The sequence below is a fragment of the Eubalaena glacialis genome, chromosome 3, assembly GCF_028564815.1.
Source record: "Eubalaena glacialis isolate mEubGla1 chromosome 3, mEubGla1.1.hap2.+ XY, whole genome shotgun sequence".
Taxonomy (NCBI): Eukaryota; Metazoa; Chordata; class Mammalia; order Artiodactyla; family Balaenidae; genus Eubalaena; species Eubalaena glacialis.
The window spans coordinates 80,891,039-80,917,090 of NC_083718.1; the positions used below are offsets into that span (position 1 = coordinate 80,891,039).

The following is a 26,052-nucleotide window of genomic DNA, read 5'->3' on the forward strand; positions in this document are numbered from 1 at the left end:
AGACTATCTCCACCTGTTGCTTTGCATTGTTTCTGGGAAGGAAACAAAAGCGGGTTGCTCAGCGATTTCTGATCTTTAGACATTAAGGCGATGAAGAGGAACCATTTAAAATTTTTCCTAATGGGGCTTCAGAGTGCTCCTGTCAGATTTACATGAAACTATCTCAAAATGCATTTTTAGAAAACAAAAATTATTTTCTTCTACGTATGATACAGTATTTACATTCCATGGAGTGTTGGATAGAAACTGGTGGTGTGAACCCAACTGATGATGAGATTGTGAGTCAGATTATGGGGGATGTGGGATGACAGGGACAAGAACAGAGAGTGGGCTTTGTGCCTGCTCAGAACTGCTGCTCTGCATTGTCAAGAATCCAGGTTAAAAAAAAAAAAAAAAAAGAATGGGGGGTGGGCGGGGAACAGATTGGTTTTAAATCCACAGAGTTAAGGGAATGTCAAAGGCAACATCACCACTCTCTCCACGGAGACTCAGCTTTTCAACTCCCTTCTCAGAAGCAAGTCAGATAGTGATGTTCTTGTATGAATGTGGAATTTCAATCTTGGCTAATCTTTCAGGCCTTGGTTCAAGCTGCTGCTTATTTGAGTTCCTTTTCAGGCTGGCAAAAATATCTACTGCCTATCCAGGCTTACTTATTGTCAGTGAAGTCTCTGCCATCCGAAAAGTCTCAACTCTAAGAGACATGGCTGGTCTAGGAATAAGGAGATGTGAATTGTAATCCCAGCAAGATACTGAATCTTTCTCAACCTCTGTTGTCCACTGGCAGAAGGAGGACTGAACTCTGTGGTTACCCATACCTTCATCTTATCTTGAGATTCAGAAGTCCTAAGAACTAAGCACTTTGTTTTCAGGGAAAGGATGTTCTGAAAAAGTCCAAGTTATCTTTATTATTAATTTAGTCACAGGTACTCATTTTACTCATTTAGTTATTTTTAAGAGCCATGATTGAAAAATTTAAGGAGAAAGAATAATTTCTGAAGTCCCTTTTCCTTATAAAGCAAAACTAACCTCATCTAAGCTACTTGAGAAGACTCTAAAGCTTCTCAGTTTTCAGCATTTCTGGAAAAACAGAGGCCAGTTTAATCCTTCAAAACTCTGATGATTTCTAACCCATCAACCAACGAATGGCTGTCCTTCCAGACACAGTTACAAAGGGAGATGGCAGTCATCTCACTTTCCTTTCCTTGTCTTCATACCTACATTTGGGATCAGCTGGATGTATTCATTGGTACTATCCTGTAGCTGAATTTGAAGTCGCCAAAGCTCTTTTTAGACAAGTCATCTAGTTTTGTAAACCCAAATTCTACCTAAAAGTCTGATGTCTTCGTGTACTTGATCACAAATTAATCAAGGACTGCCTTTTACCCATTCATAGCAGGAGAGCTAATAACAAACATACCCCATTTCTCAAGTACTCTTTCTCCTGCAAACCCTGCCTTATCCATTCCACCTTTGTTTCTTGGCTTACTACAGACCTCTGGACCTTGCGCTCAGTCAAAGAGCAGAAATGTAAGCGGTAACAGGGAGAAAAGATGGGGATGATAAAAACATGAGGTTTTACAAGAGCAAAAGATTCTTCCACAGAGGTGGGGAGTGAAAATAACTCTCTAGAGAAGCCCAATAAAAAGAGACCAATTTCAGGTAATCAGCAAATACAATTCGGCACAAAACACAATTTTCATGGATTAAAATCTGTACCTTGATATTGGCAGTTAGGCTAATTTCTTCAGTTTGTATTAGACATGCAAGTATAAGGTTACATTTTTATACATAGACTTGTAGAGGTCTTTCCCTCTCTTTTTTTCCCCCATAAAAAAAAAGAAAAAAGGGATTTCCTAGTGCCTTGCAAAGGAGAAAAATCATCATCGCTAAGAACTGATCTGCAGCTGTGGTCATGTGGGGTGTTCTTTGTGGGGTTTGTTTTGTAAGAAATTTTCTTCTACAGCTAAAATGAGGTTTTGAGTCCGCTTCTCTCTGTTTATCTCTCTCCCCACCACGTCCCTGCCCAGCCCGGCCCTGGGGTTAGAGGCAAGGAGAAGAGGATTAGTACTCGCTCAGACTGTGCCACTTGGCCACAGGCTTGCGGGGGCTCTCGCAGACCTCTCTCCAGTGTTCAGCACCGCTGACTGTGACACTGTGCGCCCCCAGGATCAGCCTCCCCACCACCTCGTTCTTGGTGGTGCGATCGAAGTCGATGACAAGGAACTCGATGCTGATGTCGGGCAGGAGGTCAGTGGGGATGTCGTAGATGAAAGACTCGTTGAAGACTGGGTTCAAAGTGCACTTCTTCACATGGGTTTTCTTCTTGGCAATGCGCTTTCTGCCGTAGTAGACGTTCACCTTGACATAAGGATCTGGGGCCCCCAAAGAGATCAGAAAAAGGGAGACAGGCCTATGACACAGTCCTCTCCTACACAATGGTGGCTTCCGGTTGGGGAGGAGGGGCTTCTGCTGTTCAACTCCTTGGTGTCCCACCCCCCACCCCGTGTGGTCTTTAGTGATTGCACACTAAGTGTACACTGACTGTGTACACGTCTGCCCTCCTGGACAAGGGGCCAAGGAAATGAGGCAGGCATGGAACAGAACAGCCACCTCGAGTCAGGGCCAAAGAAACCCCACGACACCAAGAAGCATTTTCAAGGGCACAGGGACTAACAAAGCCTGCAGGCTTTTTGCCGAGTCTCACCTGGAGCAAGGGCACAGCACCCAACGTGCATGCATAGCACTGAGGATACCTTGCCAAATGTAGAGACCCCATTTGCTTACCCAAAGCACCTTCCCAGCTACATTCATCAGGAAGGGAATGTAGACAGAGAGAGGAATGGGTGGACAATGAGAGGTGCCAGGGGTCCTGAAAGGTGGAGGGGAGGTGTCTGGGTCACAGGCAAGGGGCAGTGGTGGGCGGGGCGCGGACAGATAGAAATAGGTTGAAGTACAAACACATGAAAAAATGCTCAACATCACAAATTATCAGAGAAATGCAAATCAAAACTACAATGAGATATCACCTCACACCGGTCATTATGGCCATCATCACAAAATCTACAAACAATAAATGCTGGAGAGGGTGTGGAGAAAAGCGAACCCTCTTGCACTGTTGGTGGGAATGTGAATTGATGCAGCCACTATGGAGAACAATATGGAGGTTCCTTGGAAAACTAAAAATAGAACTACCATGTGACCCAGCGGTCCCACTACTGGGCATATACCCTGAGAGAACCATAATTCAAAGGGACACATGCACCCCACTGTTCATTGCAGCACTATTTACAATAGCCAGGACATGGAAAGAGCCTAAATGTCCATCGACAGAGGAATGGATGAAGAGGATGTGGTATGTATATACAGTGGAATGTTAGCCATAAAAAGGAATGAAATTGGGTCATTTGTAGAGACGTGGATGGACCTAGAGACTGTCATGCAGAGTGGGGTGGGTCAGAAAGAGGAAAACAAATATTGTATATTAACGCGTATATGTGGAATCTGAAAAAATTGGTATAGACACGTCTAGGTCTTATTTGCAAAGCAGAAATAGAGACACAGACATAGAGAACAGATGTTTGGATACCAAGGGGGGAAGGGAGGGGGATGAATTGGGAGACTGGGATTGACATATATACACTACTGATACTATGTATAAAGTAGATAATTAATGGGGCCCTGCTGTATAGCACAGGGAACTCTACTCAGTGCTCTGTGGTGACCTAAATGGGAAGGAAATCCAAAAAAGAGGGGATATATGTATTCGTATAGCTGATTCACTTTGCTGTGTAGTAGAAACTAACACAACATTGTAAAGCAAATATACTCCAATAAAAAAAAATGTAAAAAAAAAGAGAAAAAAGAAATAGGTTGAAGTAAATAGCTGCTACCTGAGAGACCGGTGATATCCATCTTCGGCAAGTGTCTGGCTTTGAGGACCACCACTGTCATTCTTTGTGCCACAGGCTGATATGACAGAGACACCTGGAGCTCCCCTCTGCTAATGCACTTCTGGGGAGAAGAAAGAGCAGGTGAGAATCCCGGCAGAGGGAGCAGGCCACAGCACAGAAAGCATGCGGAGGAAAAAGGAAATGTTCTCATCATAATCCTGATGCTAAATAAAATCATTTGCATGGAGAGACAGCATAGCCTAGTATTTAGGAGCGCAGACTCTGAAGCCAGACCAGCCTGGATTCAAATCCTGACTCTACTTCTCATCTGTCTGACCTGGGACAAGCTACTTCCACTTCCTCATCTGTAAAATGGAGATAAAAATAGTCCCAACTTCCCAGAATTAGTAAGCGGATTCGATAATTTAGAATTTGTAAAACACCACAGTGCCTGGCACACAGTGTGTACCAGAGATGTGCATTCTCTCCTATTCTCTCATTCAGTTCTTTTTTAAAAAATTTTTTTTAAAAATAAATTTATTTATTTATTTTAATTTTTGGCTGTGTTGGGTCTTCGCTGCTGTGCACGGGCTTTCTCTAGTTGCAGCGAGCGGGGGCTACTCTTCATTACGGTGCGCGGGCTTCTCATTGTGGTGGCTTCTCTTGTTGCGGAGCATGGGCTCTACGCGCGCAGGCTTCAGTAGTTGTGGCACGCGGGCTCAGTAGTTGTGGCTCGTGGGCTCTAGAGCGCAGGCTTAGTAGTTGTGGCGCACAGGCTTAGTTGCTCCGTGGCATGTGGGATCTTCCCGGACCAGGGATAGAACCCATGTCCCCTGCACTGGAAGGTGGATTCTTAACCACTGCGCCCCCATGGAAGTCCCTCATTCGGTTCTTGACATAAAAAAAGTTTTGAAGACTGTATAGCGGGAGACAGGAAACTTGAGTTTGAGTAACTTGGCCAATTACTCACCAGCTGGCCCTGGGCAAGTCCCTGAACCTTCTGGAGCCTGTGCCTCCATTTCACAAGGGGAATATCCACACCTGCTCTGCCTGCCCCAGTGTATGACCTTCAGAGTGTCTTCTCCAGCCACCTCGGATGCCCACAACTTTGTTTCCCCACTTTGAAATTTTATACTAGTCTCTATTTTGAGCTTGAAACAAAAAAAAAACCTCTAGTCCTCCAAGAACATTTTAAATAATATTTGGAGGACTTCCCTGGTGGCACAGTGGTTAAGAATCTGCCCGCCAATGCAGGGGACACAGGTTCAATCCCTGGTCCGGGAAGATCCCACATGCCACGGAGCAACTAAGCCCGTGAACCACAACTACTGAAGCCCACGCGCCTAGAGCCTGTGCTCTGCCACAGGAGAAGCCACCGCAATGAGAAGCCCGCGCGCCGCAACGAAGAGTAGCCCCCGCTCGCCGCAACTAGAGAAAGCCCGCGCGCAACAATGAAGACCCAACGCAGCCAAAAACAAATAAATAAATGTATATATATATATTAAAAAAAAATTTGGATACTAATTACATGCCAGGTGCTGGGGATTCAGAACTGATAGGACTCAGTTCTTGCTCCCAAGGAGCTTATCATGCACTAGAAGAGACAGAGATGTAAACAAACATGTTACTTGTCAGAAAAGTGAGAAGCCTGGAAATTCCCTGGTGGTCCAGTGGGTAGGTCTGCGCTCTCACTGACGAGGGCCTGGGTTCAATCCCTGGTCAGGGAACGAAGATCCTACAAGCCATGTGGCGCAGCCAAAAAAAAAAAATCCTCAGTGCTGTTGAGAGATTCAGGGGGAGGCTTTGCCAGCTGACATCTGGGCTGAGTTGATGGCGGGTGAGTAAGAGACACAGGCAACGGGCAGAGAGAAGATCCCGTGGGCGGGGCGGCAGAATGGCTGGTACAAAGTCTTTGGGTGCTGAAAGGGTAGGCTGTGTTCAGAGAATGCTGAGAGGCGAGAGTGTCCCTGATGTTGGGGTGCTGGCAGGAGGGATGGGCCAGGAACCCAGAGAGGTGGGTCAGGCGAAGGTGAAGGGCAGTGGGGGTGAGCTAACCAAAGAGCAGAGCCAGCTGCAGCACCCGGGCAAGAGGAGGTCTGTAGGCAAAGGTGCGACAGTTATTGTTGTTGTTAGTATATTAATAATAATACTATTCGAGTGAAAGCTGGAGAAGGAACTAAAGTAGAGAAAGACCAAAGTCAGAAAGCTCAGTTAAGAGGCTGCTGCAACAGGCTAGGGAAGAAATGATGAGGCCTGGAACCAGGGCTGTGGCAGAGGAGATGGACCTGGGGTAGGATATGTCTCAGGAAGAATTGTCAGGGTTTTCTGGGTTGGGGCAGCTAATTGGATGAAAATATAGGGGAGAGGGAAGAGATGGAGGACTATTTCTTGTGTTTCTAGCTTAGGAAGTAGGGATGAGGCTGGGATAAAGAAAACAAAAGGAGGTGGGATAGGAGGACTTTAGGACATAATAAGTTAAATTTGAGACAAAAAAAAAATTTCGAAACCAAATCATTCCTCCACTATCAAATCCTATTCCTTGCATTCTTCATAGCCCCAAAGGAATGTCACCTACTTGAGGAATTCTTCTTAGACTGAGCAAAAATAGACCAAACTCACCACCAGCCTTACATACGCCCAAAATGACTTGCTGTGCACTCACTAAGTGCCAGGCACTCTGCTAGCAGCTAGGGCTGAAATGATGCACAAAGAAGACCCCTACCCTCCAGAAGCTCACAGGCTAGTGCACTACCGGCTCAGGTGTGGCTGGTGCAGGAAAGAACAACAGCAGTAAATAATTTAATTAGCTCATCAGTGAAAAACAAGCGAAAAACCCGAATAGTTTATGCTTTGATTATAAGTCTTAAGTCACCTCGAGGAATGAACTGTGATATTTCCATTTGGCTTAAAAAAGTTCTTGAGGCTATATTTCATACCAGGAGCATATGGAAATGTCTCTTGTAGGGTACTGAATGTGACTGAACTTTAAACTTAGCCATTAGCTTTTGAAATTGAAGTACAAAAGAAAATAGACTTTAAAAAAGATGTTCATGGTATTCTCTGCTAGATTGAAGCCCCACATCTCTTCCTTACCCATAACATATAGCCGGCTCTTGATTATATCCATGGGAAGTACCCTCAGCCAGTTTAAAATCACAGGCTGGTTGCCCTTGTCAACCAGTATACTTATGGGCTGCTTCCTTTTGACGAGTCAGAATGCAGACAGAGAAGGTAAACTCATTTTTACTATCAGCCACAGCCAAATGGCATCAGGAAAGTAATCCCTCACGAAAAAGAAAATTAAATGCCTTCTAAAACATTCAGAACTGGCCTGCCCAATACAGTAGCCGCTAGCTACATGTGTCTATTTAAATTTTAATTTTAATTCATTGAAATGAAATAAAATTAAAATTTTAGTTTCTCAATCATGCTGGCCACATTTCAAGTGCTCAGTATCCACATGTGGCCAGTGGCTACCATACTGGACAGTGCAGATATAGAACATTTCCACCATCACAGCATCCAGTGGATAGTGCTGATCTAGAAAGAACTTCTGGATTATTTGGGCCACTGCTCCCCTCCATTTCCATGAATAATGAAATGTTAACTAGTTTTGATATCTATCTCTGGGACCATCCTTGAATATTGGTATCTAAATATTAAATATGTAATCTTGGGGACTTCCCTGGTGGTCCAGTGGGTAGGACTCCGTGCTCCCAATGCAGGGGGCCAGGGTTCGATCCCTGGTTGGGGACTACACCCCACATACATGCCACAACTAAGAGCCTGCATGCTGCACCTAAAAGATCCTGCGTGCCCCAACTAAGACCCTGTGCAGCCAAAATACATAAATAAAAATTTTTTTTTTTAAAAAAGAGTTTTATTTGTAAAACTAACATTGATTACAAGATTATACTTACGTTTTCTGGTTATTTATTTAAAACTCTGTTTCAAAAAAAAAAATAAAAACTGTTTCCTAAATCATCCATTGTAGCAAAATCATCCTAATTTAAATCCCGTGCCCCTTCCTTAGTTCTTTGGGAAGGTGGACAACTTCTGGTTACCTTCACAATAATTTCCTCCCCTAAAATCACTCCTCAGACAACTGTTCTCCATCTGCTTCCCACCACCCCCCCTTCACCTTTGGCCATTTTACATGGGCAGAACGCCCATCCCCATTCAGCTGCCCCTTTGTGATGCCCAAGTCTGCAGCCACAACACCACCTGAATACCATTCCATTCTGCATTGAAGGCCGGAGTTTCAAGTCTCCCCCTCCCCCCTCCCCTTCTCTTTCCACCCAATTCCCATTCCAAGCGGCATTGTCAATGACTCTTTGTCAAGGGCTCTTTGTCAAGGGCTGGGAGCGAACTCTGTTTCCCAGCCCGTTGGCCTAGTGAGGTAAAGACCCTGTTGGGGGGCAGGCAAGCAGAAGGACAAGGGAGAGAAAGGGTTTTATCCATGCCTGACAGAGCTGGGAGGCTTTGCTCTCAGAGAGCGGGATCCTTTCTCACTCCGTGGAAAAGAAGAACAAGAGCAGTGGTCCTAAAGAAGACGTTCAGCTGAAGGAAATACTTAGGCAAGGGATAAGTCTAGTTCTTATAATTAGCAGGGCCCGGCCCACAGTGATTTTTCTAGCCACAGCATCTTTGCAAAGAGGAGGACTCATGCGTCCTCAATAAACCTTTATTGGGGCTAGAAGTTCTCAGTGCTACTTCCACATAAATCACAGTCATGAGAAAACAAAAGAAACAAAAACCTCAACATTCAATCACATCCCTCCTCGTCTTCTCCCCAATACACAAATAGAGCATCTTTCTTTTTTGTGTGTGTGGTTTTATTTATTTACTTATTTTACATAGCAATTTTCTTTATTGTTCCTGGATAACTGACATTCCTTTTTCTTTCTTTCTTTTCAGTCCCTTTTGACTAGACTGGATGAACTCCAGGGTCTCTTGTAAATCTGAGATTCTAAGAATCCTATCATTCCCATGACCATTGTCCCAGGTCATGAACACCAATCTGGCAGTAGAAAGACAGGAAATGGTTTGGGAAACAATGACCTGAAGAAATTAGGAGTCTAACAACTCTCTATTATAGGCCTTGTAAATCACTTCTTTCCCACTGTCTCTTCTTTAACCCCAGCCCTCGCTGAACCACCTCCCTTCTCCTTGTGGGAGATGTATTATGGGAATGTAAATTCACTTTTATTTCTATCCGAATAAAATACTAGGAAAAAAAAAAAAAAGCTGTCACTAAAAAAAAAAATCCAGTTCCAAAGTCCAACTCAGAGAGTTTTGGGCATTATAGTCTATACTGTGAACTTCTTTCATTAATAATTAAGTGTTAATTTTTAATGCTTCTTATATCTTTCTGTATTCCTAAGAGCTGAGTACTCTCACAGAGTCACCCCATTAGCCTTCGTGATCCAGCCTAGAGGGAGACTGAGGCCCAGAGTAGGTAACTGCTTGCCCAGAATTAGTCAGTGAAATGGACAGAGTCAGAAATCATGACCAGTCCAGGGCTTCTTCAACTGGACTGCACTGTAATAACGGAAAGGACAAGAGCTGAATTCTCTGCTAAAGGTCAGGAAATGCAGTTAGGGGTGGGTGGTTGTCTAGAGAAATGCAGTTCTCACCAGTCTCCACCCAGGAACATTTGGCTCTATTATTATAAGGGGGTACCCTACCCAGACCAGAAAGAGCTCTTTACAGACAGTGTGGAATAGTCCAAAGCAGCTCTAACTGATGAGCCATGGGGAGATCCAGAAAGGGCAGATTCTTGGCTACAGTAGGGAGGGTTTAGGGTAGACGTTTGGAGGCTGTACTGCTAGGGAATCAGGGGGACGAGTGACTAGAGAGATGACAGCCACGACCCAGGATGGAACACAGCTCTGCCCACTGGCACTGGTTGGGGAAAACAGGCTTAGGACACCTGGGAGGCTGCAAGGCTCTGGGGTGGGGCTGCAGGGGCTCTGGGTGTCCTGTCTGGAGCCTCTTCCAGGGGATGTGTTGCTCAGGATCCCAGCCCCGGCTTATCCCTCCTGAAGGGCGTTAATAAAGTGGAAAGAAGCTTGGCTCTCCCCAAGAGCCCCTGGCAGTTTAGCAAATGCCATTGTCTGTGCTCCCTGCCCAGTGTCCTGGATTTGAGGCTGTTTTGTTCCCAGCCCAAATCAGTCCCTTTCCTTGCCAATGTCTTCCCAGCTGCAGCTTGGTACAGAGCCATCCTCCACAGTCAGCCGTGGGCTGCGACTGCATGAGCTGTCTGAAGGAGTCCAGCTAGTTGGTGGATTTACCAGGCTGGTGCTCCAGGGAAGGCTGTGCTGGGAAAGAACCACCCTGCGAGGAGAGCTAGATGAAGGCAGGGAGTAGAGCACTGGAGCTGCTATAAAGGGGAGTCAGGAATCAGGGGAGCAGGTTGGCAGAATCTGGAGGAAAAGAAATGGAAGGAGAGGGGAAGGGATGCAGGGAGATGAGACAGGTCACTACTGCAGCTTCTGTCCAGGCCTTCTGACTCCAACCTCAGAGGATACAAGAACTCTTGCTGTCTTGGACTCGGGGATGTCTCATTGTATCCTGGCAACAGACCAGTGTTTATGCCCTGACCAAATGCCTCTAATGGTCTTTGAGATGTTTGGACTCCCCTGGCCCCTGTGAGGTAGAGCTGAGCGGGCCACGTGGCAACAGTGGTTCTCTGGGCAATGGCATGGCTAGGCTGGCTGCAGTGGGACAGGCGCCTACACAGCAGAGAGGGTAAGAACACACGTCCAGGACTTCCCTGGTGGCACAGTGGTTAAGAGTCCACCTGCCAATGCAGGGGACACGGGTTCGAGCCCTGGTCCGGGAAGATCCCACATGCCGCAGAGCAACTAAGTCTGTGCGCCACCACTACTGAGCCTGCACTCTAGAGCCTGTGAGCCACAATTACTGAGCCCACGTGCCACAACTACTGAAGCCCATGTGCCTAGAGCCCATGCTCCGCAACAAGGGAAGCCACCACAATGAGAAGCCCACGCACTGCGACGAAGAGTAGCCCCCGCTCGCCGCAACTAGAGAAAGCCCGCGCGCAGCAATGAAGACCCAATGCAGCCAAACATACATACATAAATAAATAAATAAATAAATAAATAAATAAATAAATAAAAAGAACACACGTCCAGGGGGAGCCACTTCCTGCCTCCCCTCCCCTCCCCAGCCTGGCACACTGCACAGCGCCCTTCAGCAGTGGCCAAACCTTGTTCCTGGGAGCTCACTGCACACTCAGCCCTGCTGGCCTGGAAGCCTCCTTCCAGTCCTGAGCCTCCTGCCTCCCCACTGAGTCCGGCGTGGGATTGCAGCTGAAGAAGGCAGTAAGAGATCAGCAAAGCATCTACAGGCAGAGCTCTTTCTGGGAAAAGTGCAGTTGATTTTAGTGGCCCTGATATCCTTTCTTAACCTTCTACCCTCTTCTCCACTGATCCAGGCCTCCCTTGTCTTCCTTCACTTTGTCAAAACAAAATATAAATATCTACAAATCATATATCTCTCCCAGGGATCAAACTTTATTAATAATAGAATCATTAATAGTAATAATAATCATGGTTCCCATTTATTGAAGGTTTACTATGGGCTAGGGATTATGTAAATTCATCATTTTAATTCCTGTAAGAAACTGAGACTTAGAGAATTTAAGCTGCTTGCCCAAGGTCACTTAACAGGTGGAATTTAGATTCAAACTCAGGTCTGACTTCAAAGTCCTTGCTATTAACTCCTAATGGTAAATCCTGAAAAAGGAATGAAACTCTAAGTGTAAAATTTCAACAGCTTCTTTCATAGCACCTACCATACTCACTATGTGATAATTGCCAAGATTTTTTTGTATTTCTCCTCCACTAAAGTAAAAGCTCCATAAGGGCAATAGTATGCCAGGTATATTATCTCATTTGATCCCCATAACCCATAAGGAAGGCAATATTATCAGCTCCATTTTACAGAGGGGGAAATAGAAGCTTAGAAGAGTTAAGTAACTCACCCACATCACACAGCTGGAAAGTGGTGAGCTGGAAGGTGAAGCCAGGCAGTCTGAATCAAGAGCCCTCGTGCTGAACCGCAGAGCTACACTGCCTCCCAGATTGAGGAGGAAATGAACTAGTGGGGCTGGGGGTTACAGTTCTTGCATCCCTGAAATAACTCAAGAGCCAATGCTGGCCCAGTGGAGAGAGGGCAGGATGGAGGGCTTTCATCCCCCTTCTAATGCAAACAAGGAGGAGAGGAGGAACGGGGAGAGAAGTATCTGTGGCAAAGGTTTGGGCCTCGGTAAGGGGCCCAAAGGGTGAAGCAGTTAAGTTGCATTTATAAAATGGTTAAAAGTCATACAGATGATACTACTTACATCTCTAGGTTTGGGTTGGGAAAGGGAAGCTGAGGGGGAAATTACTGATTTCATAGTTTCTCAGCTGTGAGAAATAAGTTCACTAGAGGAAGATCACACATTTTGGAGAAGAAATTAGCCCCCTTATCCCTGAAGTGATGGGTCTGTGATTGGTGAGCCAGCCTGCTCCAAGGAAGCTGGATGCAGCATCAGGATGCCAACCGCTAAGTGAAATTTCAGAAGCTACCTGCCCTTCTCTCCTCACGAAGTTGCTTCTTGGAGGAGACCTAACCTGCCAGGTTCTCTGTCTTACTTTGACCACTGCTTAACCTTGACAGCCAAGAGCTTCCTTTCTACAGCCCCTCTTTGCCATCCATCTCATCCCTCCCCTCCCACTTGTCCCCTTCTCTCCCCCAACCTACCATCCCTCCCCAACACACTCTTCCTCCTCACCTGGATGTTCCTTTTGATGATGTCCCTGGTCAGCTGTACCTTGCCTGTGCTGGGGTCTACTCCAGCCAACGGCACCATGACCTCCCCAATGACGTCATCCCGGGAGAAGCGGTCAAAGCTGAGGACGAGGAAGTGCAGTACCAGGTCCTGCAGCTGGCTGTATGGGATGCCATAGAAGGTGAAGGTCTCGTCAAACACAGGGTCCAGGGTCTTCCGTAGCACTCTGGTCTTCACCCGATGCCGCTTGTCGGGAAGGATGGTCATTTTGATGTAGGGGTCAGAGCCCTGGGTTTGGTCATCCATCACTGGCAGCCCATGAGCCTCCTGGATTGTCACCACCAGGGCTTTTTTGGGGAAGTTATAGTCCACTGAGAAGGTGAGGGATCCTAGCATGACATCCTCCTCTGGAGATGATGGAGAAGTGGTTTTGCTCTCCCCGGGGGTCAGGCTCGCAATGGGGCTCCTCAGTTCTTCCCCATAGTCCACTTTGATGGGTAATTGGTCTATACAAGACCCAGAGCTAGTACCCTCGTCTTGGCCCAGCAGGCCAGCCTCTGCTGCGTCCACCAACAGGTTCCCGCGTCCACCTTCCCTCGCAGGGCCATCTTTGTCTCTCCGCACTTTGATGATTTTCTTCTTGTTGCTGAGGGTCTCTGGGTATATGCTGATGCCTTTGAGCATATGAATAAACTTGTATGGTGGGTTCTTGTGCTTCTTCTCTGCCTGCTGGTGGCAGCATGTCCAGACAAAGACGGTCACCGAGACACACACCACCAGCACAGAGGCCCCGATGAGGCCAGCGACCACTGGTGACACATCTGAAGGTGGAGACCAGAGACGTGTCAAGGCAGGTGGACCTCAACCCCTGCCCAGAGCACCCCTGCTTAGTGCTTCTGGCTGGAGCCAAGCTAATCTGTAACCTAGCCTCCAAAGCAAAACTTGCTCATCTGGGCTTATGAACTTCTCCCCTCTCTTGGAGATGCCCTCACCCATCCTCTCCAACCAATCCATGGCTCTTCCTTTCCACCAAACATGGATGAAATACTTACCTTCTCTAGAAAGCCTCCCCTGAAGTGCCCCACCTGACTGCCTGTTCTTTTCTTTGCCTTCCCTCAGCACGTATGGTTTGCTCATATTGATTTGTGTTTCACATAAAGCCGCCCTATAGGTCGGCTATAGGTCAACTAAGGTGTTATAGGTCACCTTTCTACATGAGAACCCATTCACCTCAACTGCTACACAAGGGTATGAGCTGTGTCTGGTTTCAGGAGGATATTCCACAGCATCCAGCACAGGGTTTGCAACAGTGGGCTTGTGTGGACTGACTGACTGACAGGTAGGGTAGAAGGATGTGGGATTGATTTTGGATGGTTTTGGTAGGGTGCCCAAGGGTGATAAAAGTAGGTGGGTGGTAAGAAGTAGAAGAACTCTGAGTCTAAGTACTTGAAATATGTTCTAAATTTCAGCTCCCAGGTATTTAAAATACTTGTATTTTAAGATAAAATAATGAAATAAAATAAAATAAATAAAATAAAATAATTAAATTAAAATACTTGTGTTTTAAGATAAAATAATAAAATCTTTTAATATGAAATACAAGTCTTTTAAATAGGGAGAAATAGGGACTGTGGAAAATGTCAGACCTTGTCACCTTAGTAAGGTCTTCCCTGACCACCCTATTTAAAAGTGTAAACCTTTCCACCCCTGAGACCCACACTTCCTGGCCCTGCTTAATTTTCTCTACATGTCTTGTCATGCTCTCTCTCTCGCTCTCTCTCGCACACACACACACACACACACACACACACACACGCACACACATACACAGGCGCACACATACACATAAGAATATATACAGACACACACATATAATTTTACTATTTATTGTCTGTCTTCACTAGAATGTAAGTTTCATGAGGACAAGGATTTTGTCTGTTTAGCTCATTTCTGTATCTCCAGCACTAAAAACACCTAACAGGTACTTAATATATATTTGTTAAGTAAACAAATAACTAAAGAGAAACAGATTTTTTTCCTTCCCCTCCTCTAGTCTTGTCTTTTCCTGCACAAATTGGGCCCCTGACTTAGATAATTAGGTTTGGGGATTTCCTCCCCCTTAAGTTCATTGAAGCCAAATTGAGTTTAGGCCTTAAAGATCTAGATAAGGCCTATAGTTATCCATACTACTCATTAGGGTAAGTCTTGGGTAGGGCAGGGGAAATAAGGAAATAAATGTGATTCTAGCATATTCCAGATTCTTCCCAGAACATCCTTCCACCAAGTATATGCCTGGCTCACGGCTTACTCACTGCAGGCCTCTGTTCCAAACCTCATCTTATCAGAGAAGCATTTCCTGACTGCTCCAAGTAAGATGATATCCCATTTACCCTGCTTTATTTTTCTTCATAGCACTTATTACCCCTGACATATATTTGTTTGTCTTCCCTCACTAGGTAAGTGTAACAAGAATAGTGACTGTTTTGTTCACTGCTATATTCCCAGGTCCTAGAACCATGTGGCACACAGTAAGTGTTCAGTGAACAAATGAATTAGTGAATACAAAACAGCTTCCACTTTAGGAGTTTGGGATTAGCAGATACAAACTACTATATGTAAAAGAGATAAACAACAAGATTCTACTATATAGCACAGGAAACTATATTCAATATCCTGTAATAAACCATAATGGAAAAGAATATGAAAAAGAATATACTTTTATATATAAAATATATAATCGAATCACTATTCTGTACATCAGAAACTAACACAATATTGTAAATCAAATATACCTCAATAAAAATAAAAAACAGCTTCCACAGATTGGAAAAACAGAATGAGGTCAATATTATTACCCATAACAGGGATAAATGTAAAATTCTATTTGCCCTTCAAAACCTATCGATAGGGAATGGGAGACCTTACTTGATGAGTGTGAGTAAAAATAACTTAGTAGTTTAGGTGACAAAAAGCTTGGAGTATAATTAGGCTGATGCTAACTTATATTATCAGTGCAATGTCCAGATCACAGGAGGGGTAGTATAATTTCATCTGCGCTGGTCACGACACATATGGAGTATTCTATCTAGTACTGACAAGAATAAAAATTGCTATTTTTTGTGTACCTTTATGATATCCCTGCCAGGCATCATGTTAGAGATTTTTTTTTTTTTTTAAATTATTGATTTTCTTTTATCTCTTTTAAATTTTATTTATTTATTTATGGCTGTGTTGGGTCTTCGTTTCTGTGCTAGGGCTTTCTCCAGTTGTGGCAAGTGGGGGCCACTCTTCATCGCAGTGCGCGGGCCTCTCACTATCGCGGCCTCTTTCGTTGCGGAGCACAGGCTCCAGACACACAGGCTCAGTAACTGTGGCTCACGGGCCCAGCCGCTCCGCGGCATGTGGGATCCTCCGGGACCAGGGCTTGAACCCGTGTCCCCTGCATTGGCAGGCGGACTCCCAACCACTGAGTCACCAGGGAAGCCCCATGTTAGAGATTTTTCTCTCCGAAACAAATAACTCACTGAATAGGTACCATTAATATCCCCACTTTACAATTGAGGAAGCTGGGGACTCAGATCTACACTAGGCCACATAGTAGCAAATGGCAGTGATGGGATTTAAACCCTGGTCTATCTGACACCAGAATGTCTGTACATTACGGATAAGCAGGATAGTAGAGGGCCTGGAAACCATATCAAGTGAGGAGAAATTGAAGGAACTGGAGCTGAGGGGTCTGGGAATAATAACTTTCTTCAATTATTTAAGGCATTTTGCTGGAAGAAGGTCTGATGTGATTTTACTTTGGAGGGCAGGTCTAACACCAGTGCGTACAGGCTACAGAAAGACAAATTTTGACTCAATGAAAAGACTCAAATTATTGTTAGAACTGCCTCTCAGTGGCCCAGATGGCTTCAGGAGGCAGTGAATCTCCATTTGAAAACTTTCAGAGATTGGATCACCTTGGTCAGGCATATTCTAAAAAAGATTTCTTTAACGCGGATTGGAATAAATGTCTCTGAAATTCTTTCTACTTCAAACATTCCATGGTTCTATGAAAGCAGGGACCAGGTAAGAAAAGAAGTGGTTACATTTTGAAATATTAATATAGATTAGGAGTAAAGCCATTTAACACAGTAAACCAAGGTGACTGTGTCCATGGCCATACTGAATAACAACAGCATTTATTTTCAGAGTATCAAGTGAAATAAAAGCTGTTAGGGAGAGGTTTCACCAAATGGGAGCAGCCTTAGCTGTAAGCACCTTGAGAGTGGGCAGAAACAACACCCTGTTCATCTTTGAATCCCTGAGTCTCTTGCATCTAACAGGAGCTCAGTAAATATTTGTTTGAACAATTGATTGGGTTCAACTGTCAATCAGCATAGGCACAATTTGAAAAAGTGGCTCTCCATTCACCCATGAGGGACTTCCTGAAAATTGCTTGCTACCGATTAGTAAAACCGAATATTGATTGTGTCTATGAGAAGAGAAAAGCAGGGAACTACCAAGACAAGTATATTTTTGAGAATGATTTGAAAGGGAGTCTAAAGGCCTGGGTTGGGAGACACCCGAGTTATCCTTTTGGCTCTACCATAGATTACTCTGTGATCTTGAGAGATCCCCACTGCTGCTTACAATGCCTCAACTTTTATTGCTAGAAAATAGAGGTGGAGCAGGTAAAAGAGAAGAAGAAGGATTCTCATCTTTCAGGAGGAGAGAAGGAAAAAAAGAGAAATGGATGAATCTACTTGTGAATTACCTAGGTGATCTCCTCCACCTTGTTTCCCACTTTTGCCCTACTTTCTTCTTCATTTTACTATTTGTTAACCCCTGCCTCTCTCCCCCCACCCCCAAGGCAGTGAACTAGAAAAATCAGAGATATTGTCTAGCTTTAGTCAAAAGCTTGGTGGGAAAAGGAAGTTGGAACTAAAAGCTGAAGTGAGTGTTTTCAAGTAGTTGTAAATTGCAGTGACCCATGCTGCTTGCTGCTTTTGTCCTCCAAGGTCATGGATAATTGAGTGTTGGCTCAGTGAATCTCTCAAGGGCTAGGGAGTTTGAAATGAAGTGCTCTATGAGATGTGAAAAAGTCAGAAGTGGCAGTTCTCTGTAGAGGAGATCCTCTGTATGGATTTAAAGATCTGCAAGACACATCTGGGCTTTGTCCAATTCTCTCAGTCTCTGACCAGCCCTGCTTATTGACACTTCCTTTGCTAAAATAGCTTTTCCCTGTCAAGTAGGCCAGCGTGACACAGTAAAATGAGAATGAACTTTGGCATCAACTGGAAATTGGTTTAAATCTTAGCACTACCCTAACTAGTTTGTTTTACTTTAGCCAAGTTATTTTATCTCCCTTAGCCTCAGTTTCCTCATCTAGCAAATATATATAATAATGAATACACTTGAGGATATTTGTAAGGATTAAATAAAATGTAGTATGTAAGGGCCTGATAATTTCTTTTTCCACTAACATTCCCTCTAAATGAGATCAGTGTATTATGCTCTACAGCATCTAACTTTCCAAGGACTCTGGAACTGCAATTAAAAGAAAAGAATATGTTGGAAAGAAGGCATAAGAAGAAAAAGAAAGAGCAAGAAGAAAAATCATGAGGTGCTCATGTGATGACAAAAGGGACATCTATTTTGGAAATTTAGGACTCAAAGAATAAAAATGCAGAAGGTGAAGTGGAAGAAAGAAATATAATCAAGATTTAGCCTTAGGGAATCAGTGCAAACAAGTAGTAAATGGGTGTGATCTGTCATCCTATACTTTCTCTGATCTGATGTCTTCTTCCTGGCATTGAGGGGATAGAGCACACTGGGTTCTGTTCATTTCCATAAACCTTTTACTTGGGAGTGAGAAAAGCCATTTCCTAGTTGGATTGTGGCCCCACCCTAAACACTGGAGTCTGGATGCTCAAACCTTCTGGATTGTCTGAGGGATAGAATCTCTTAAGGGACAAGGAGGAACCCTAGGCTGACAGCAACTCTCACTGGCTTCTCCCATACAAACTGGGATAGAACTGAGGGAGAAACAGGACAATTCTTTTTTATTTTGGGGCCAGGAAAGCATAGCACAGGAAGTTTGCTACCCTAGCACATTTTGGAGGAATCCCCCAGAGGAAAAACTTGCTTCTCGAGCTTTTCTTTCCCATATGCTTCCCTATTTTCTACCCCACTCTGCTCCAGGGAGTGTAACTGATCTTGGAGCCTGTAGGGTTGGGTCGGGGACCAGCAGCTCCGAGATGACGTAATGCTTTCTCTGGTACACAAAGCGGCCTCCCCCGGGCTCGGCCTTTTTCGCCCCTCCCCCTCCGGCCTGGATCGGGCCCCCGCCAGCACGAGCGCGGGTGAGTCCCCCTTTTTGAAAAGCCAGCCTAGGGAAACAGGGAACAAAGGCCTGGGAAGAAGAGCCTAGGCGCTGCCAGGAGGCCCAGAAATAGACATCACGTCATCCCCCAGCCCAGCAGCGCCAAGCGCCATTTGGTAGCTACGGACGGACCCCATCATTACGATGCAGAATAGAAATTGCAGGGCTCACGTTTCCTCCTAGCCCCAGCATCCAGCTGACCGGCTTAAGGAGTGGCTTCCTTTTTGCTCCCCACCCCCGCACCCCTCTTTCCCCAGAGGCCGCCGCCTCCCCTGGCTGCCAGCCACACAGCCCACAGTCCCCAAGCTGCCATCTTGATGCCCCATCTCCTTTGCCACCTCCCTCCCCCGCAGCCCTGAGGAGTGGGAGGGGGAGGAAGGGGCACCGCCCTGCGTGCCCCAAGGGGGAGGGCTCGGCCTATCTCACCTCTCCTCCCCCAGAAGGAGGGGTTCACATCCTCCTCAAGCTCTCTGCTTCTCACCTCCAGCAGTGCTGACACTGCACCATACAAGGTTTTAGCATCCTGGACCTCCCCACCCTCGGTGTGGCTCTGGCCTTCTCAGCCCGTGCAGCCCATAGCTCAAGTTCGGGTGCCGTACACTGCCTGCTACCCACCACTGTAGGCCCGATTCTACCCACCACCACAGGCCTGATTCTAGAGGCGCTGGCACTTGAAGGCCCTGGTCTGGGCTTCACGCTCTGCCCAGCTGCTGGGCTCCCTTGGCTTTGCAACGGTTTCGCCTACCCCAGGCTTAGTTTGCCAGATTCTACTTACCAAAGCTAGGTCGGATATTGGTGATCTCAGCCATGTCGTAATCAGAGGCTATTGCTATAAATGCTTTTGCAATGGTCAGACAACTCTGGGACCTCCGGTCGGTACGGAGGCCCCCGCTGCAGAGTGCTAGGTCAGGGGAAGGGGAAGGTATCTGGCGGACGCCTCCTGCGACGGTCTGGTCTCTGGTTGCCAGCTGCGGTCGCCTCTTAAGATGCTCCAGGGATGCTCTGAGCTAAGGAAGCAGGTGCAGCCAGACTGGTCCTGATGCGAGGTAGGCCCCGCCTTCCTCCGAACGGCCCTCGGCAGAAGACTCCGCCTCTGTCCGAAAAGTTCCGGAAGGCAAGCCCCGCCCTTTTCCGGAAGATCTCTGGGAGAGCACCCCTCCCATCGCCAAGATTTCCAGAGAATGAGACCCCGCCTACTGATGGGCTGTGGGTCTATAAGGCGAAAACCCCGAGGCCTAAAGACAAGTGTAGGTACTTTATCGTCTGAGATCCCCTAGATCTTGTGATTCCGGTTCCCTGGGCTTAATATAGCAGCAGAATGTTCTGGCAGGATTTTGGAAAAATAAAATTCTATATTGCCTGCATTTCAGTATTAGTTGCCTTTATTGTTATGCGTTTCTGAGACCACTAAAGATTATTATGGAAACTTTCTTGAACTTCAGAAGCTCTGATTAAAGACCAAACCTGGTGTTGGTTTCACAACTCTGAAAATTTACTGAAAATAATTTAATTGTATAAGTAAAACGGATGGATTCTGTGATGTGTAAATTGAAGCTGTTTTTAAAAAAGACTAAAAAAGAGTGCTAAAGTTAATCAGTGTTGGATATTTCTTTTCCAAAATCTTCAAGTGCTTAGAACTGCTTAGGGAAGTGAGTGAGAGAGAGAGAGAGAGAGAGAGAGAGAGCCAGCGAGCAAACCAACAGATCTGTGTATTCTGTAGTTTCAAAAGCAGGACACAAGTGAAACTCCAAGCTTCTAGAGATTTCCTTGGCATTTGGAAGAGTTAGAGTGATTCACGTAAGAGTCAGACTACTGGCGGTTATCTCCATGATTACATCAAGTTCATCATTTTTGGCTGTGGATACTTTCATCCTGTCGGATTCTGTTTACAGACAGAATCAGGTCAAATAAATTATTTAAATGCATAAATATTTGTTGATGGTTCACCTGTAAAGTGAGAGAGTTGAATGTATTTTTTCAGCTTTGACGTTCTGTCCTTGTAGAAAAGAGGAAAGAACAGTTCTAGGAGTTATTCATTCATTCAAAACACATGTATTGGATTTATTGGACATCGACTATGCCCCAGGCACCTTCCTGGACACTGGATTAATGCATTAGAAGCTAAGTCGGGATACCTGATTCCTTCTGATAGCTGTGTATCTTTGTGAAATCACTTACCCAGCTGAGCCAAAAATTTGTCCTGTGTAAATTGGAAGGTATAATAATACCATTGTCCCATAGGATTTATTGTGAAGATTAAAAAAAAAATCACCTTTGATAACGTAGGTGAAAGGATTTTGTAAGCAGAGTATTATACAGATATGAATAATTACTATGGATTGAGTTCAAGACTGCCATAGCTTTATTCAGGAAACTGCACTATTTGTAACCCAGTGATTCCTCTTTCTGAAATTTTATGAATTCTCCATTTCCTTGGTCCTGTATTCCAGGTGTCTAGAGGCGAGAAGGATTAATTGTCAACTTAAACCACTGAACGTTAACCCCCAGGTTTGTTTTGAGTAGGATAGCTCCATGGACAGAGAAAGCGAGGTATTGCCTTTAAATTTTTTTGCCAACAACGGACATACTAGCCCTTTGGCTTCTTTCTGCCCTAAAATAAGATGGCACCTGTGGTTGGCGCATGCTCCTTGATGCCCTGACGCCGCGCACTGCGACTCGGGGGCGCGCACGTCAGTTACCGACGTTGGCTGACTTCCGGTGGTACCGAAGCTGAGTTTCCGCGGGATCGGGCAGGCTGGTGAGGGTACTGGGTCGTGTACCGCGGGGCGGGAAGAGGCAGGTGGGAGCTGGATGTCCGGGCGAAGGATGTCCAGGCTGAGGCGGTCGGGCTTGAGGGCTGGTGCGGGGTGCGTGACAGAGATAGGGGAGTGAAGGCGTCTAGCTGGGAGTGGGGACTTGGGCCAGCGCTCGGCGGCGAGGTCAAAAGCGCAGTTAGGACCCCTTTGTGAAATCTTTTCCCAGGAGGGGTCCGCGCTGGGCCTGCCTCCGGATTTGCATTCATTCACTGTCGGTCTGACTGCAGTTCCCAAAGGGGGAGGGGCTCTTTAGAGCCTCTGCTGTCTTTGAAGTGCCGGAGCTGATCCCTGCACGCTGCTGACTTTGAATAGTAGCTGCCTTTTTTTTTTTTTTCCTCCTTTTTTGGACCTCAGTAATTTATCTGAAATATACGACTCGCCTGAACTAATCCCCCTCCCCTTCATTCTCCCTTTCCATTCCCTTATCAGCGGAATCTTCAGGTGTTTATTGAACTTTAATTATCAAGATAAGGACATCAGTTGATTTGGCATGGGTGGGAGAATCTCTCCTAGTGTCCTGGAAAAACTGAATTAAGGAGGTTTGAAACTAACCTTATACTTGAGACTCTTAGAAAGAACTTTATTTTGCAGTCCTCTAGTCCCCGCTTTCATCTAGTCCCCTGGTAGATGGGCGTTCAGGCCTTGCTTCAACATTGTCAGTGATGAAGAACTCACTGTAACAGGAGGCCGATTATTCTATTTTTGGACCTATTGTATTGAGAATAAAGTTTTTTGGGGGTAGAAAGATGCAGTCAGTTTCTATATGATGCTCTTGATCCAAGCGGCATAGAATAAGCACAGAATAGGAAGTTCACACACTCATTCATTCATTCCAGGAACATTTATTGAGTATCTATAATAGGGCAGATACTGCTGAGTCCTAGGCGTACTAGCTGAAAAGAGTCCTTTCACTCAAAAAGCACATTGTTTTGGGGCAGGGTGGTGGGAAGGAGACAAGAAGCAATCATAAAAGTGGTAAGTATGAAAAAAGAGGTTTGCAAATAGTTGCTATGCGAACATAAGAGAAGATACCGTCCACTTTAGGTTAGTGTTGCCATTAAAATGTGATAATTAGAATTGAAGCCAAGATTCCAGAAGTAACATAGTATAGAGAACAGTTAGGAATCTCTTTCTTGTTTTCAACACAAAATTTCTGTTAATATAGTTTAACCTTTTTAAACAACCACACTTTGCTTTTGGATTGTTTCTGTTAATGGAAATACCTGTTTATGAACGCAACAGTAGCAAACATTTATTGATCTAAGAAATTACTATCTAATGATAGGGATGTAGGTGCTATTTTTATTTCATTTTATAGCTGAAGAAACTGAGATTCAGTTTAAGTAACTTATGCAAGGTCACAAAGCTGGAGAGAAGCTTACTTGGGAAACAAATCCAGACAGTTTGACTCCACAGTTTGCTTTCAGCATCACGTTGTTCTGCCTCCCTGATGGTAATAATAATAACTAACACTAATCACTTACTATTTAATTCTTATAACAACTCCATGAGGTGAGAACAATTACTATTTTTTACAGTTGAGGAAACCGAAGTTTCGAGAGGTTAAGTCACTCAGCCAAGATAACACACTAATCAGTAATAGAGTTAGGATTTGAACTCAGGCAGTCTAACACTGTCTCTCACCTCCCACCTAATGGGACATTGTGCATTTGGTGTAAAGTACCGTGTTCATGATTGAACATGAATAAGTGAAAAGATTTGAGGAAATGTTATTATCATTAATTAATAGGAAAGTGATAAGAACTTGCCTTTATCCTTTCAGGATGGAACAGAAGTGGGACTTGCAAAATGTTGCCCTGTAAGAAGAGAAGAACTACATTGACAGAGTCCCCACAGCATCAGGGCAACCAGGAGGAAGATGACTTAGACCTAGAGTCAGCTGTTAAACCAGAATCTGACCAAGTTAAAGACCTGGGGTCAGTGTCAGTGTCCTGGGGTCCAAGTTATGGCAGAGCAGCTGGCCTTGAAGTGCAGTCTGTGCAGGATGCAGGAAATCAGCTTGGTATGGAGGACCCATCTTTGAGCTCTGGGATGCTCACCCAGGACACAAATACACCAGTTGTAGAAGCTGTCGATGTGGCCATCTCTCAGGGAATCACCCTGCCTTCCTTGGAGTCTTCCCAGCCCCTAAATATACACATTGGTAAAGGAAAACTGCAGGCCACTAGTTCAAGGAGAGGGAAGAAAATTATACTCAGGCCTGGGTCAGTTGCTCAAGAAGACAGAGGTGATCATCTTATCGCAAAGGAGCCTTTTTCAGGAGATCCTAGTGAAGAATTCAAGGAAGAAGGAGGTAAGATATGGAAGGTCTTAGGTTACATTTTCCTTGTCAGTACCAGCTTGCCATTGCCTTTGCTATTGTCATCGCACTCTCTGCAGTGCCTTTACAAAATAGCGTTTCTGAAAGAGGATGCTGATTTGCTATGGAATTGGAGCTGTGGTGCTTGTAAGGGTCAGCATTGAGCGTTATGAATGGGTGGAAACTTTCTTCTCCCCTGCCATTTCCTGGATCATCTTCTGTATCCTTTTCTTTCCTTTCTCTTACCTTTTCATCATTTCTGGAGGGATGAACTATGTATGGCCTTTTGTGATTTGGTGAGTATTTATGAAGTGGGCCTTGAGGAGGGGCAGCGGCTTAAAGGGAGAGACTGCTGCCTGCGGCATTTGGTAAGGCTCTACAGAGGTGACATAACCCTTAGGACTTGAAAGATGAGTTGTGGTTTGATGGATTGGTGGCATGGAGTATCTTAGGCCAAGAGCAGTCTGAGCAGAGGCAGAGGCAGAAGAGGTAGTGAGAGATATCTTCAGAGCGGTAGATTGTGTTTAGATTGTGAAGGGCTTTGTTTTTCACACTTAAGTGTTTCAACGTTTCCTGAAGGTTATAGCCAATTAACAAAAGAAGCAGAAGGCATAGTTCTGACCTCAAAAAGCTTATAGTCTAGTTGGGAAGACAAGACACTGCTCCAAATGAATTATGGATAATTCATTTGGAGCAGTTTAAGATACTATGTGATTAAGTGCTAGTGTGGTACAAGTAATTAGGATTTTTGAAATCAGAACTTGGATTGATAGGGTTCGATGGATTGTGGTGAAGGAGTGGAGGCAGAATAGCATTTTCTACAAACACATAGAAGTGCTGTGTTTCTGTGGGAGGGTAGCAGGGCTTCAGATAGAAAGGATAGATCCAGATTACTATACAGAGCCATGCTGTTATGCCCTTGAGACTGTATAAAGTATTGGTGTAGGATGTTGGCAGTAAGGATAGAGAAGAAAGGGTATATCTCAGAGACATTACAAAGAAAGAATTAATATTACTCAGAGACTGATACCATTTAAGATAACTGGACTGGGGGATGGTGAAGCATGCCTTCACGGGGAAGGTATTTGAGGGGGTTGAAATGAGTTCAGCTTTAGATATATGGAGTGTGAGGTGCCATCAAGGAAAAATAGAAAATTGAGATTGGAGTTTTCTCAATCTCAGTTGGTAAGAGGTAGGACTAGAAAAGTGTTAATTGTGGTTCTTCTTCATGGAAAGGAGCATGGAAGAAGATGACCCAGAAGGGAAAACTGCAGAAGTAATAGTGAAAGTCAAGGAGGGAGGAGAGTTTTTTTTTGTTTTTTTTTTTGTATTTTTTAAAAATGTTTCCTCTTTATTTTATTTATTTGTTTATTTTTGGCTGTGTTGGGTCTTCGTTTCTGTGCGAGGGCTTTTTCTCTAGTTGCGGCAAGCGGGGGCCACTCTTCATCGCGGTGCGCGGGCCTCTCACTATCGCGGCCTCTCTTGTTGCGGAGCACAGGCTCCAGACGCGCAGGCTCAGTAGTTGTGGCTCATAGGCCCAGTTGCTCCGCGGCATGTGGGATCTTCCCAAACCAGGGCTCGAACCCGTGTCCCCTGCATTGGCAGGCAGACTCTCAACCACTGCGCCACCAGGAAAGCCCTGGGAGGAGAGTTTTAAGAACAGATACATCATTTAAAATTTAGTGACAAAGGAGATATAATGATGCCTGAGAAAATATTACATTTAAAGGTTGATGATCTTTGAGAGTAGATTTAGGAGAGTCTTTTGGAAAAAGGAAATCAAATGATGGAATTAAAGAGGGAGGGATGAAAGCCCCAGTAATAATTTGTGCCATGGGAGAATGGAAATCGCTAGAGGGGGT

The 26,052-nt window shown here is 45.0% G+C and overlaps 2 protein-coding genes across 6 annotated transcripts in view; one reads left to right on the forward strand and one right to left on the reverse strand.

Annotated features, from left to right (window-relative positions):
- Nucleotides 1-1,731: 1,731 nt before the first annotated feature.
- Nucleotides 1,732-20,110, reverse strand: SYT11 (synaptotagmin 11). 2 transcript variants are annotated; one of them, XM_061185916.1, is made up of 4 exons: nt 19,830-20,110; nt 12,691-13,508; nt 3,888-4,008; nt 1,732-2,372 (listed from the first exon to the last, which is right to left on the reverse strand). In XM_061185916.1, exons 1-4 carry the CDS (start codon nt 19,861-19,863, stop codon nt 2,062-2,064), a joined length of 1,284 nt encoding a protein of 427 aa, XP_061041899.1. In that variant the 5' UTR covers nt 19,864-20,110; the 3' UTR covers nt 1,732-2,061. The 2 variants fall into 2 exon arrangements, with proteins under 2 accessions (XP_061041899.1, XP_061041898.1); XM_061185915.1 differs by having other exon boundaries at nt 3,888-4,011.
- A 1,656-nt stretch (nt 20,111-21,766) lies between these two features.
- GON4L (gon-4 like) overlaps nt 21,767-26,052 on the forward strand; it is a 90,623-nt gene continuing 86,337 nt past the window's right edge. For all 4 annotated transcript variants that reach the window (XM_061183320.1, XM_061183321.1, XM_061183322.1 and 1 more), the window contains exons 1-2: nt 21,767-21,812; nt 23,654-24,184. In XM_061183320.1, the coding sequence (XP_061039303.1) occupies nt 23,680-24,184 (505 nt within the window). In that variant the 5' untranslated portion in view covers nt 21,767-21,812; nt 23,654-23,679. The remainder of the gene's footprint in view (nt 21,813-23,653; nt 24,185-26,052) is intronic.

Excerpts from the sequence above, each read along its gene's own strand:
- SYT11 (XM_061185915.1), bottom strand. The coding sequence starts at position 19,863 with ATGGCTGAGATCACCAATATCCGACCTAGCTTTG. Across the intron at positions 13,509-19,829 it reads CAATATCCGACCTAGCTTTG|ATGTGTCACCAGTGGTCGCT; the intron begins GTAAGTAGAATC and ends CTCCACCTTCAG. Across the intron at positions 4,012-12,690 it reads TCATCAAAAGGAACATCCAG|AAGTGCATTAGCAGAGGGGA; the intron begins GTGAGGAGGAAG and ends TCTTCTCCCCAG.